Source organism: Nannobrachium achirus, assembly GCF_963921795.1.
Source record: "Nannobrachium achirus genome assembly, chromosome: 1".
NCBI classification, from domain to species: Eukaryota; Metazoa; Chordata; class Actinopteri; order Myctophiformes; family Myctophidae; genus Nannobrachium; species Nannobrachium achirus.
In genome coordinates this window covers 46948032-46960731 of record NC_137810.1, presented here as the reverse complement: position 1 = coordinate 46960731, position 12700 = coordinate 46948032, and the positions used below count along the sequence as shown (strand labels likewise).

General features: G+C 42.3%; 1 protein-coding gene across 1 annotated transcript; it reads left to right on the top strand.

The window, feature by feature from the left end:
• Nucleotides 1–4359: 4359 nt before the first annotated feature.
• On the top strand, nucleotides 4360–6207 carry LOC308288326 (sodium-dependent phosphate transporter 1-B-like; the record flags this gene model as incomplete). The annotated part of the gene is made up of 1 exon (XM_080729735.1): nucleotides 4360–6207. The coding sequence occupies one exon, from the start codon at nucleotides 4360–4362 to the stop codon at nucleotides 6205–6207; it is 1848 nt and encodes a 615-aa protein (XP_080585861.1).
• Between the last annotated feature and the right edge of the window lie 6493 nt (nucleotides 6208–12700).

Below are 12700 nucleotides of genomic sequence, written 5' to 3'. Positions count from 1 at the left end.
TTTCCACAAACACGTCTGCCAGTTTACCATTTCTCCTTGTGTGAAGGACTGATAATGAAATGTTCAGACGAACCAAAGCAACAGAACCACAGCCAACAGGCCAGGGGTTTAAGAAAACAACTAGCAATAATGATAATAGTGAACATGACTTCGACACGAATATATCATTATTTTCAGCATTTACTATTTGGGATCCAAATTGTTCACTCACCTATAATGTGCATGTCTGTGTGTGTGTGTGTGTGTGTGTGTGTGTGTGTGTGTGTGTGTGTGTGTGTGTGTGTGTGTGTGTGTGTGTGTGTGTGTGTGTGTGTGTGAGAGACAATATGTAATTTTTCAACTGTGCTGTTTTGTAAACTAAATTACTTTTTATTTAACAATTATGTCATGTAAATTGTTATCCTTATATGCAATAAAGCAATAGGCAAGGCAATATGTAGCTATTTCAAATCCAAGGGTTCACACTGAGCATGATAACTATAACTATAACAATACTATGAATAATTATTCTAATCCATTCTCAATGGATGGCAGAGTTCACACCAACTATGACAAAATAATAATAATAAAAATAACACAATGGTGAACATGTCTTTTTTACTTGCAGCTCAAATGAGGACATGGTCAAAAAACGAAAACATAGGGACAATAAATAATGGAGTGAAAAAGACAAGTTAGCACATTTGATTTGACATTGCTGCAGAAGCTAGAAAGATAAAGGATATGTTAGGCCTCAGCTTGTGCCCCTTTTGACTGTGCTATAGGATAAGATATTGTAGCTGCACAATGTACACTTCTAAAGATAAGCTATTGTATGAAATGACTAACTTCATTCTTACTTATTATTATGACTATTATGTTAGCAAAGTCAGTCCCACCAACATTTAGCTGCTTTTATATGTATATACTGTTAGGCCTAAAGTAGTAACAAATAAAACCCTTCTTTATCTTTGTGTCTTTGTACGAGAATCAAGAGAAGAATGTACATTGCTATATGTCAGAAAGTACTTCTGTTACAGTATACCTTCTAGGAGGTTTCAGAAAAAATTAAGAAAGTAATCAGAAGAATTTTGCAACTTTTTGAGACTTGATAAAGGAAGATAAACATGGTCGTGATCAAAAGGCTGGCTGTGATAGGCCTATGTTATGAAGTGATATTTGCTTTGTAATGTTAATTTATGTGCGTCTTATCGCCTTACAAACCATTAGCACCCTTTTTATTATCTAAATGAAACTAATGTGTGATAATTATTTAATACAAGATATGCCGGCGTCAGCAGAAGACAAGGTTTGTGAAAGCAGAAGAAAGAGGTTGTTTCTGTGGCTGCAGAGAGACGTATGATTGAATTAATAGTATAGAATAAATATGATTAAGTTAGGCAGTCTACTGAGAACATTTGATGATTTACTTTAGTAGCATAACAACAATGTAGAAATGTAGTTAAAAAAAAGGAAATTTATTTGATCAAACATTGAAAACATTTCAAAATTAAACTCCACATTGCATTGCTATTCCGCGTCGTGAGCATATAGATCAGCTATTTTCAAATAGACATAGTATAAAGTAGGGTGTCATTGATGAATGTATATTTTGTGATAATTTAAGTCATTATCCCGCTTATTACACGGCTACTTAATAAACACATGTATTATTTAGTTAAATGTAACAAGAATGTAGCTACAAAAGTGTGCACAGGTCTCCGCCAGACCAGGTAACCAACCCAGGGTCAGCAAACTTTGGAAGACAGTCCTAGACAGCTGGAATGGAATATAAAATCTGACTGATCCATCTTGATCACATGTGCATGAGTTTTTGATAACATTTGTAGGAGCAGTGGCAAAAAGTGTGTCTTGGAGAAAATGTGAAATGGCCAGGGCCTTGTACCGGTATATGGGGAGTTGCGTCATCATGAACCCAAGGGATCCAAGGGATTGTATGACCTACGATTCAAGATGACCAAAGTTATTAACCAATCAGAATCAAGTATTCAACTAAGCCATGTAATAAAGCCATGTAATAAAGCCTGACACACGTGCATACATCTGTACTGAACTTACTGTACCAACTTGCCATCTGACACCAACAACCAATCAGACCAACCAATCAGATGCAGGGACCCAGGGCAACCAGAAAGGACAGCAAAACAAAATATTAAGCCTTTTGAGAGCACATTTGGCGATTCTTGAGATTGTTGGAACCCCTTCTGAAAGGCTTGAATGAGCTCTTGGGAGCCCTTATTGCTCTGGGCCCCACGTCAGGCCTACGTCACCTGTTCATGAAATGTACAATTTTTCATCCTTTTAAGAGTGCTCTCCGAACTTTGGGCCCTGGGCCTGGGCCTGATATTGTAATTATGATCATGGAAATGATTGACGACCCACCTGAAAATGTATTTTATGTTTATTAAATAGTGGGATAGACGGGGAGACACCTGGATGCTCACTTGTGCGGTGCTCACTTCGTTATCAAACACGACACACGTGCATATCTCCTTGTATGGGCCGTTCTGTGATGTTAGTTATCTCCATACATGGAGTTCCGTGCTATACGAACACTCATATGGACAGTCATTGTTGGGTCCTACACACAAAGCCGGGCATAGGAGCGGCTAGCACCGCTCGGAAATTTGTATTTGTGTAAACTGTTAAAAAAGGACTGGACACAGCAGTTTTTCCTAAAAAAATAGCATTTGATGACAGCTAAAATACAGTAGGCCTACCATCTTACAGGACATCCTAATTAATATGATTAATACATAATAATGCCATGATCAAACTAATATCTACGCTATCCTGCAGTGACTAAAACTCGACATGCGTTAGACTTACTTAACTGGTTTCTCGCTTGCATTTATGTGAGTTAAGTATGTGCATGTGCTTGTTGAAGACTTCCATCATGTGAGGCTTGTGCCCACATCATTCCTAAAACACAATCAGTTGCTCTGTAAAACACTCCCATCTGCTGGACATATCAAGTAGTAGGCTACATGCAGCCCCAAGATAACTTCATATTGCACTTTATATAATTTTTACCATTATTATTTAAAAGGTATCGGCCAGTTCTGTAGAAAACTAGAAAGATGCAATTGGAAATTGCAAGTGTGGTTGCCGACGTGACTATGTTCTTCAGCAAGCTAACTGTCATTCGACCAATTGATTCCCTATTGATTCCACTCCCAATGATTCCCTATTGATTCCCACTAACATTGATTCCCTATCCCATTGATTCCCTATTGATTCCCATTCCCATTGATTCCATCAATTTCCAATGGCAGCGGAAAAGTTTATCTAGTGAAGTTTATCTAGTGAAAATAAAGTTTCTCAAGAACTACAGTGTGTTAGATAGATAGATAGATAGATAGATAGATAGATAGATAGATAGATAGATACCTTTATTATCCCAATAATAATAGTGTTAGTGTGGTTGCCCGAAAAGATTACCTGACTTTCGCCAGATGGTGGCAGCATTGCGTATATAACGCTCTGCTCTTACCATCTGGGCTTGCTCGGCCAGAGTTGATAACACTCGTAAAGTCCCGGGCCGGACCAATCAGCGGCAGCTATGGGCGGGCTCTGAGCGGCTCTGAGCCAATAGAGTCTGATTGCACACCACGTGGAAACCCAGGAGGCGGATTCTGGGTGCAACGTCATGCATGAGGCCAATATGAGTGGTTGGAGTTGGCACTCCCAGACTGTGATAGAAACGGCCACATCCAATCACCTGCTACAGAAATTCAAAAAATGGCCCGCCCCTTACATCGAGTCTGCCCGAGAGAGCCCAGATGTAAGGCAGAGCGTTACGCACTGCTGCAACTATCTGGCGATAGTCAGGTTACCGAAAATATGCATTTCTGGGAAATTGCAAGTATGGTTGCTGTCATGCGAGTCACACTTGCAAATGAATTCCGTCTTACCATTTGAATTTTCCCCATTCAAGTCAATGGGGAAAATTAATTCAACTAATACATAATCTCTGTATATGGAGATCTCTGTGTCAGTCATTGTCCCTTTTATGCCCATACTGTATAATGGAGATCCCTGATGTCATCTTAACTACGACTTGGTGTTTGTGACATAGAGCTGACGTCACAGTGTTGATGCGTTTGTTCCTTAAAAATGCAGATCGCAGTCACACAGCTGTCTTTGTCTGCAAGCAAGTCGAAGCCGTGGATAATAAATGTCAAGAGCTCGGAAGAGAGAGGATTTTTCACTAAACTGTATTTAGTTGTTCTTTTAACAAAGGACGGCTTGGTCTTTTTGTAATCATGTCAGCCCAGGCTGTGTTCCATTAGCATCTATATTGATCAGAAAACGTATTCTCATTAAGATTGTAAAGCCAGTCTTTCATCGACGATAACAATGGTTTCAACAACTACGGCTACAGTTCTACTGACGGGCACAGTAGTAGCCTTAGCAATCCAGGGCGGTCCGATGACGGAATACACTTGGCTACTGGTTTCTGGCTTCATCGTCGCCTTCATCCTAGCCTTTGCGGTGGGTGCCAACGATGTTGCCAACTCCTTTGCCACAGCCGTAGGCTCCGGAGTGGTCACCTTGAAACAGGCCTGCATCCTGGCCTCTGTGTTTGAGACTCTCGGGTGTGTGTTTCTTGGTGCCAAAGTGAGTGAAACCATCCGGAAGAAAATCATTGACGTCAGTTTGTACCAAGGCTCAGAGGAATTGCTGATGGCTGGATACTTCTGTGCAATGGTTGGCTCTGCTGTGTGGCATCTGGGTGCCTCCTTTTTTAAGCTTCCCATCTCTGGAACCCACTCCATCGTTGGTGCTACTATTGGCTTCTCCCTGGTTGCCAAAGGCCTAAAAGGGGTCAACTGGCGCATGCTCGGACTAATCGTAGGGTCCTGGTTCCTGAGCCCCCTGTTGTCTGGTATAATGTCAGCAATGATTTTCTACGTTGTGCGCAGATTCATCTTGCAGAAGGAGGATCCCGTGCCCAACGGACTGATAGCCCTGCCTATCTTCTATGCCTTCACCATGGGAGTCAACATCTTCTCTATCCTGTTCACCGGAGCTCCCATGCTGGGATTCAACGAGATCCCTTGGTGGGTTGTGTGGGGTGATGTGATCGTTGTGATCGTCTCTCTGGGCGCCGCTGGACTCACCGCCGTTCTGGTGTGGTTTATTGTCTGCCCATACATGAAGAGGAAGATTGAGTCGTCCGCTAAGCCCCAACCTGTCCCAGAAGAGCGCAGAGTGGTATTTGATATCGGAGATTCTGATGACACGGACCGCGATGCTTCTAACAGTGTCCCTGATCTATCAGCGGTTAACAAACAAGTCCAGGACGGCGATGGCCAAACCAACGACTCCAAACAAGGCCAGTTCAACAACATGCCAGTTTACATGCCTAGTAACAATAGCCAGTACCACACTGTACACAAGGACTCTGACCTCCACAGGGAACTTATGCGCCACATGCGCCACAACAACAGCTACACCTCCTATGCCATGGCCATCTCTGGCATGCACAGTGGACTCAAGCACAGGGAAGGTGTATTCCGTGCCCGTGAGGAAGGTGACGAGGGCCCAGGTTCAGGTGGCCTGGACAGGAAGATCATCCACATGGACAACAACATGACTCCAGAGTGCATCGTGGAGGGCCATGTAACCCTGGAAATGGTGAAAGAAGATGAGGATAACAAGCTGGAGAAGGATAACAAGCTGGAGAAAGACAAGCCTGAGGTCGTCATTCTCTTCCGGTTCCTCCAGATTATCACCGCCTGCTTTGAAGCCTTCGCCCACGGAGGCAACGATGTCAGTAATGCCGTCGGCCCCCTGGTTGCTCTGTGGATGGTGTTCTCCACTGGCATTGTGGTATCAAAAGCCACCTATCCCTGGTGGTTGCTTCTCTATGGAGGTGCGGGTATCTCTGTCGGGCTGTGTGTGTGGGGCCGCAGAGTGATGCAGACCCTGGGCAGAGATCTGACTCCTATCACCCCCTCCAGTGGTTTCTGCCTTGAACTGGCCTCAGCCCTGACTGTGTTGATTGCCTCCAATGCCGGCCTGCCTGTCTCCACCACCCACTGCCAGGTGGGCTCTGTGGTGGCAGTGGGCTGGCTGCGCTCTAGGACGACTGTGAACTGGCGTCTGTTCCGAAACATCTTTCTCGCCTGGGTTCTTACTGTGCCAGTCACCGGCCTGATCAGTGCTGCCATCATGGCAGTCTTCACCCATTTCATGACATGAGTGTTGAGGCTACATACCCATGTGGGGGGAGGTGAGACGGCTGGATGTGAGGCTGTAATACGTATAATGCTTTCAGCCTCACATAATGCTTACATAAGAAGAACCACTGGCTTAGCATGAATCATCAGGTCAGACATGGTCTAATAATGGCACAGGCTTCCTCTACGTCGAAGACAAATCTTGCCCAAATATCGAGGGACGGCTCCATAAAATGTAAAAAAAAAAACACGTTATACTAATAATCACAGAACATAAGACAGGTCTGTCTGAATATGAAGAGATGGGAGATCTGAAATTATGAATTTTAAAAAAGTGAAGAAAAAAAAAGAAGGATTCTTATAATTTCATGGTATCTGACTCAGATGCAAGACATACGACTCATAACGGCATAGCATCTGGCAGGGTATCTGATCTTTTCAACCTGACTTCTACCTGTATTGTAACTTGCCTTAAAATGCCCATTTGGAGGCCACTTTAAACTAGATGTTCGTGATGTGGCGTGAACATTTACTGTAGTAAATTACACGTGTATATGTGTGTGTGCCTCTGTCTGAGGGAGTGCGGTACCCGGTGTGAAGTTGTCCACAGTGTTGCATTGGTCCGCCCACGCGTGTACACGCTGTCCCGTATCATTTCTGACCAGTGTCACGCCTCTCACGTGCATGGGCATGCATCGGTTCAAAATAACCCCCAAATTCACTCCTCGACTCGTCGTCCTCGACAATGTTTATTGTCATAGCAGGGTGATTTAACAAAGAGATGATTCATTGTCTGAACCTGTTATTTACATGTGTGGTATTTGGGGAGAACTTTCTTCAAGTGTGCTCTGTTGAAGTCTCCTGCGTCCAAAAGGTATTGCATAACCGGAGGGGCCCTAAAATAAATATAAAAAAGTGTGGGAATATCTGGCTGAAAAAAAGTTTTACTTCCTGGTGGACAGTCAGTCAGTGAAGACACCAATGCATGCAGGGACCATTTTCTGTGCCAGTCGGTGCCTGCTGACTGTGTGCATGACATTTGGTGGTATAATCTCCATAAAAGGGGTGGGAACAGCGTGATCCTTTTCAATTAGGAGATAGGTGATTTTACCAGAGGTGTCCACAGTGTCATGAGTTAGGCAAAAATATAATATAACCCAATCAAGGATGGTCCACTATACCTTTTTTTAGGCCTTTAATCATCTTTATGTAGTCCCCAAACCCTAAGAAAGAGACCAAAAGATACATTTTGTTGAATTCCTGGGAGAATAGTGAAAGAAAGAAAGAAACAAAGATCTTCTTTTTTTAAGTGGTGCAAACAGCTGTTTTAGTATGACATGTATTAGTACGAAATGCATTGGTATGGAATATGGATCTCCATGAGATCCGTGCTCATACACATAAAGTAACTGACGTCATGGACAGAACAGCCCATACAAGGAGATATCCATGTTTGTGATTTACTTCCTTTTTTTCTTTCTTTTTGAGCGGTGCAAACCGCCCCTATACTGTTTCACTTTGTGTTAACCATGACATCAGCACGGACCAATCAAACGCTGTTCTGATCATGATAGGGTCTCCACGGACCACTGGAGCTCCGAGGCGCACCTCCAGGGATGGGAAGGGGCCATTGATTGATTGATTGAAGACTTTATTAGATGTTTGCATAGGAAAAGGTACAGTTTCATGACGGTACAGTTCACTGGTACAAGGTCTACTAAAAGGTCCTAGAAAAGACTAAGCTTATTTCCACAGGAAACCATTAAAGTATCTCATATAACATTGAATGACAGACGAATAGAACACAGTACTATGCAGTAGATATAGTCGGTAAAAAAAAAAATAATAATAATATAATAATAATTTGTCCAATCGTCCCATCTAGGGCTAACCTTCCTGGGTACTGGGCAGCCGAGTGACAACCCTCCCCTGGAGGTTCTGTCAGAAATGTTGAAAATTATTTTAAGTGTCGGGATGTCTGGTGATCCGCGGAGACTCCCATGTGGTCCCCCATGAGACTAGCAGGGACCCCCGTGCTCCGTCCGTGGACCCCCAGCCGCCAAAAAGCATGTTTCTTTTGGACTTATAGATCTTTGATTTTTGGCAGAAAACGGGCGATACCTCGGCTATCAAGCTTATCATAAGCTCACTGATAAATGCACTATGCACAGTAAATTGTCTAATGAAAGTAGTCATAATAAATGATAAATATAATATAAGTGGAATCAATCATTTGATTTCACTGATAGTATTGATTAATTTAAAACTGTGCTCTCAAAGCCAACTTGTGCACAAGGCAAGAAATTACCATCACAGCTGTCCCCTCTGCATACGTCCACTTGTGATGTCACTATCTGACTATCAGATCGTTGTGCGCAGGACAAAATCTTGTCGTGCGCAGACAGCGGCTCTTGCTGGACTCCCGGTGCCATCTTTGCCTCCAGTTACCCATATTTACTGATTTGAATCAGCTGTGTGAAGGAAGTGAAGTGCACATTACAACCCACTTTTTCCAGTAAACTCACTGGGAAACCTGTGGATACTACTACAATTTGAGAGGCCTCGCCCTTTTCGTTGTCAGGGGATGGCCAGCGCAGAAACACTCAAGTTCAACAGGGTTTTCGCCCACAATATTCCCCATACCAGAGATCTGGCCACAGTATAGGCTATTTACCACTTTCAATAGATTTATACATGATGTATGATGTAACTTGAAAGCTGGAAAACTACAAAAATTGTGTGTGGTTGCTGTTTTTGCATTTTCAATATTTGCAATAAGTTACATTATACATTGTGTAAGTCCATTCAAGATGGGGAAGGAAGCATATACTATGGCCAGTAACTTTGTTTGCCATGCAGAAATGTTGAGGTTTTGGGGTTACATAAAGGTTTACAGGAAAAGGTCCATTGATCTCAATTGACTTTTGGGGTCAGAAAAGGTTACAGAGAAAATCCATTGAATTAACTGCTAAACCCTGCTGCTAAAATGTTACATGTTGTAGCAAAGCTAAGCTTCCGGCAGTTTTCCTGTCAGCTTAGCTTTCTCAGTTAGGCCTACTGTCAATAAAAGTCAGGGCCCAGAGCATTTGCATCTACTTATAATAAACATGTGAAGGCCCCAAAATGGGGTTATTTAGGAACCATTGCTTTACCTGCAAGGGTCATGAGGGCTGCACACCGCCTTGGGACAGTCACTTGGGATGCATGCACCCATTGATGAATTGAAGCTCAGGTCCCCCTCTCCCCTACATGATTGAAAACATGACCAATTGCAATTATAGTGCAGCAAGTAACCAAAACAATCGTTCAGTTTGTGATAAAAGCATGAAATTTGGTACACTTATAGCCAAAGGCATTCCGAAAAGATTTGGATATGGAGGCATCATGAATTTTCAACATGGCGCCCATGGCAGCCATTTTTCAAAATGGCCACCAGCAACGACTGTTTTATTATGAGTAATGGATATAATATGATATTTTAGACATATGTATCATACATAGTACTTGGTAAATGTGTTTTGAATAATTTCAAAGTTGTCATTGAATATTCAAGATGGCCGCTATTTTTCAAGATGGCAGCCGTCACTTGTATGACTGTCTGATATGGGTGATCTCGGTGTCAAATCAGTAATTTTTTATGATGCAGAATTCAAATTTGGAACTTTGCAATTGGCCAGAAGCTTCCTTCTATCTTTCAAGATGGCAGCCATATGGCCAAAATCTAAATTATAATTGCAAGAAAATAGTTATTAACTATTTCATTGGAATTACATTTTGATCCAATAAACTTAACAATCCCTATATCAGCAACAAACGGAACCCTTCGATGAATGGAAATGTAATATAGTGGATGTTGAAACACAGCCAGGGCACACTGGCGACATCACTGCTGTGAAACTCAGTATGGGCTTCAGTGCCAGCTAAATACACTTCGCTTAATAATGCCATAGTTTCTGTTATTAATGTGCTGGTTGTGGTGATAGTTTAGTGGTAGCAGGCCTGGAATTTCATCATTTTAGGGGCAAGGCCCCTTTTGAGGGCACAAAGGCTAAATGTCAGGGCAGGAAGGCCATCAAATAAAACACGATTTTAGTCCAAATTGTTGAATTTAAGTGTTAGGGATGATAACCTATGCAATGAAATAGATTAATGATGGTATTTACACTCTGATCCATGCTCAGCCATGCACCAATCAAAGTCACTGGATTGGTTTAAAGATGCAGACTCAGGGGAGTTAAGAGAAAAAACACTGGTGTCTACATGACAAGAAAGAGACACCAGTGTCTACCGTCTACATATTGACAAGTAGGAGACAGAGAAGAAAGTGGTACAGTCAGCTGGGGCATTTAGGCCTCTGTGGCCTCAGGTACCCTTGTTTTGAGGGGCACAAGGCCAAACTGAGGGGCAACGGAGTCCATAGCCGCTTTCCAATCCGAGGGATTCACACTTTGAAGTGCGCATTTCAAGGGCTATGACGTCACTGGCCACAGATCTACAAGCTCACAATGCGTCGCAACGCAACGCATTGTGAGCTTGTAGATTGCTATTTGGCGCGGCCCAGTGACGTCATAGCCCTTCAAATGCGCACTTCAAAGTGCGAACCCCTCGGATTGGAAAGCGGCTCATGGCCTTCATGGCTGCCCTGAGTGGTAGTGTAGTTTAGTTTCCTAAATGCTATATAATTTTAGTCCCACATCTGTGTAGTTTACATTAGATGTAGTTAGATAGCTGCACCTGAATGGACAGGGTGTGCCAGTGTGGAAGAGCTGAGCCACAGTTAACAGGGCTTTGTATGACTTTCACATAGCTACCCAGATGGTGTACAGATCGCACAGGAATTAAATGGTACTGGATGAACGATCCTGCTAGGTGTAGGGCTAGGTGTCTTATCCGAACCTAGTTCCCATATCCCATACTTAAATGTGTTTCCCTGTAGTAAAAGGTGGTAAAGGATAGTCCCTCTGCCTACTGCAAACATGTTTTTTTGTTTGATGAGAAAATGTACAAGAAATTCTCCATATCAGATAGATAGAAACATCTATCAATAGAGAGAAAGAGACAGACAGACAGACAGACAGACGGATAGACAGATGGACGGATGGACGGACGGACGGACGGACGGACGGATGGATGGATGGATGGATGGATGGATGGATGGATGGATAGATAAAGGTAGAGATCTCCATATCAGTTGCAATAGCAATAACAATAGTCATAATAATAACAATAATACTATCTGGATTGTATATAGCGCTTTTACACTACAATACAGCACAGTAAGGTACACAACAGTACAGTATATAGCACTTTTACACTACAGTACAGCACAGTAAGGTACACTACAGTACAGTACCATACAGTACAGTAAGGTACAGTAAGGTACAATACAGTACAGTACACTACAGTACACTACAGTAAGGACAGTACAGCACAGTACAGTAAGGTACAGTACACTATACTACAGTACAGTAATGTACAGTACACTACAGTACAGTAAGGTACAGTATACAGTACAGTAGAGTACAGTAAGGACAGTACAGTACAGTAAGGTACAGTAAGGTACAATACAGTACAGTACACTACAGTACACTACAGTAAGGACAGTACAGCACAGTACAGTAAGGTACAGTACACTATACTACAGTACAGTAATGTACAGTACACTACAGTACAGTAAGGTACAGTATACAGTACAGTAGAGTACAGTAAGGACAGTACAGTACAGTACAGTACAGTAAGGTACAGTACAGTACAGTGCAGTATAGTTAGGTCAGTACAGTACAGTACAGTACGGTAAGGTACAGTACAGTACAGTACAGTAGAGTACAGTAAGGACAGTACAGTACAGTACAGTAGAGTACAGTAAGGACAGTACAGTACAGTAGAGTACAGTAAGGACAGTACAGTAAGGTACAGTACACTATTCTACAGTACAGTACAGTAGAGTACAGTAGAGTACAGTAGAGTACAGTAAGGACAGTACAGTACAGTACAGTACAGTACAGTACAGTACAGCACAGTACAGTACAGTACAGTACAGTGCAGTACAGTTAGGTCAGTACAGTACAGTACAGTACAGTACAGTACAGTACAGTACAGTACAGTAAGGTACAGTACACTACAGTATAGTAAGGAAGCGGACACAAACTCTAGAGGTGAGCGGCACGAAGGGCCACAAACTTCTATTACTATTATATTATATTTCCATTCATTAAATGGTTCATGTGTTGCTGATGTAGGGATTGTTAAGTTTATTGGATCAAAATGTAATTCCAATAAAATAGATATTAGCTCTATTTTCTTGCGATTATAATTTAGATTTTGGCCATATGGCTGCCATCTTTAAAGAAACAGTGATAATATACTGTACTGTATAGTAGCCTTTGCAGTGAGATAGAAGGAAGTTTTTGGCCAATTCTAAAGTTCCAAATTTGAATTCTGCGTCATAAAAATTACTGATTTGACACAGAGATCACCCATATCAGTCATACAAGTGATGGCTGCCATCTTGAAAA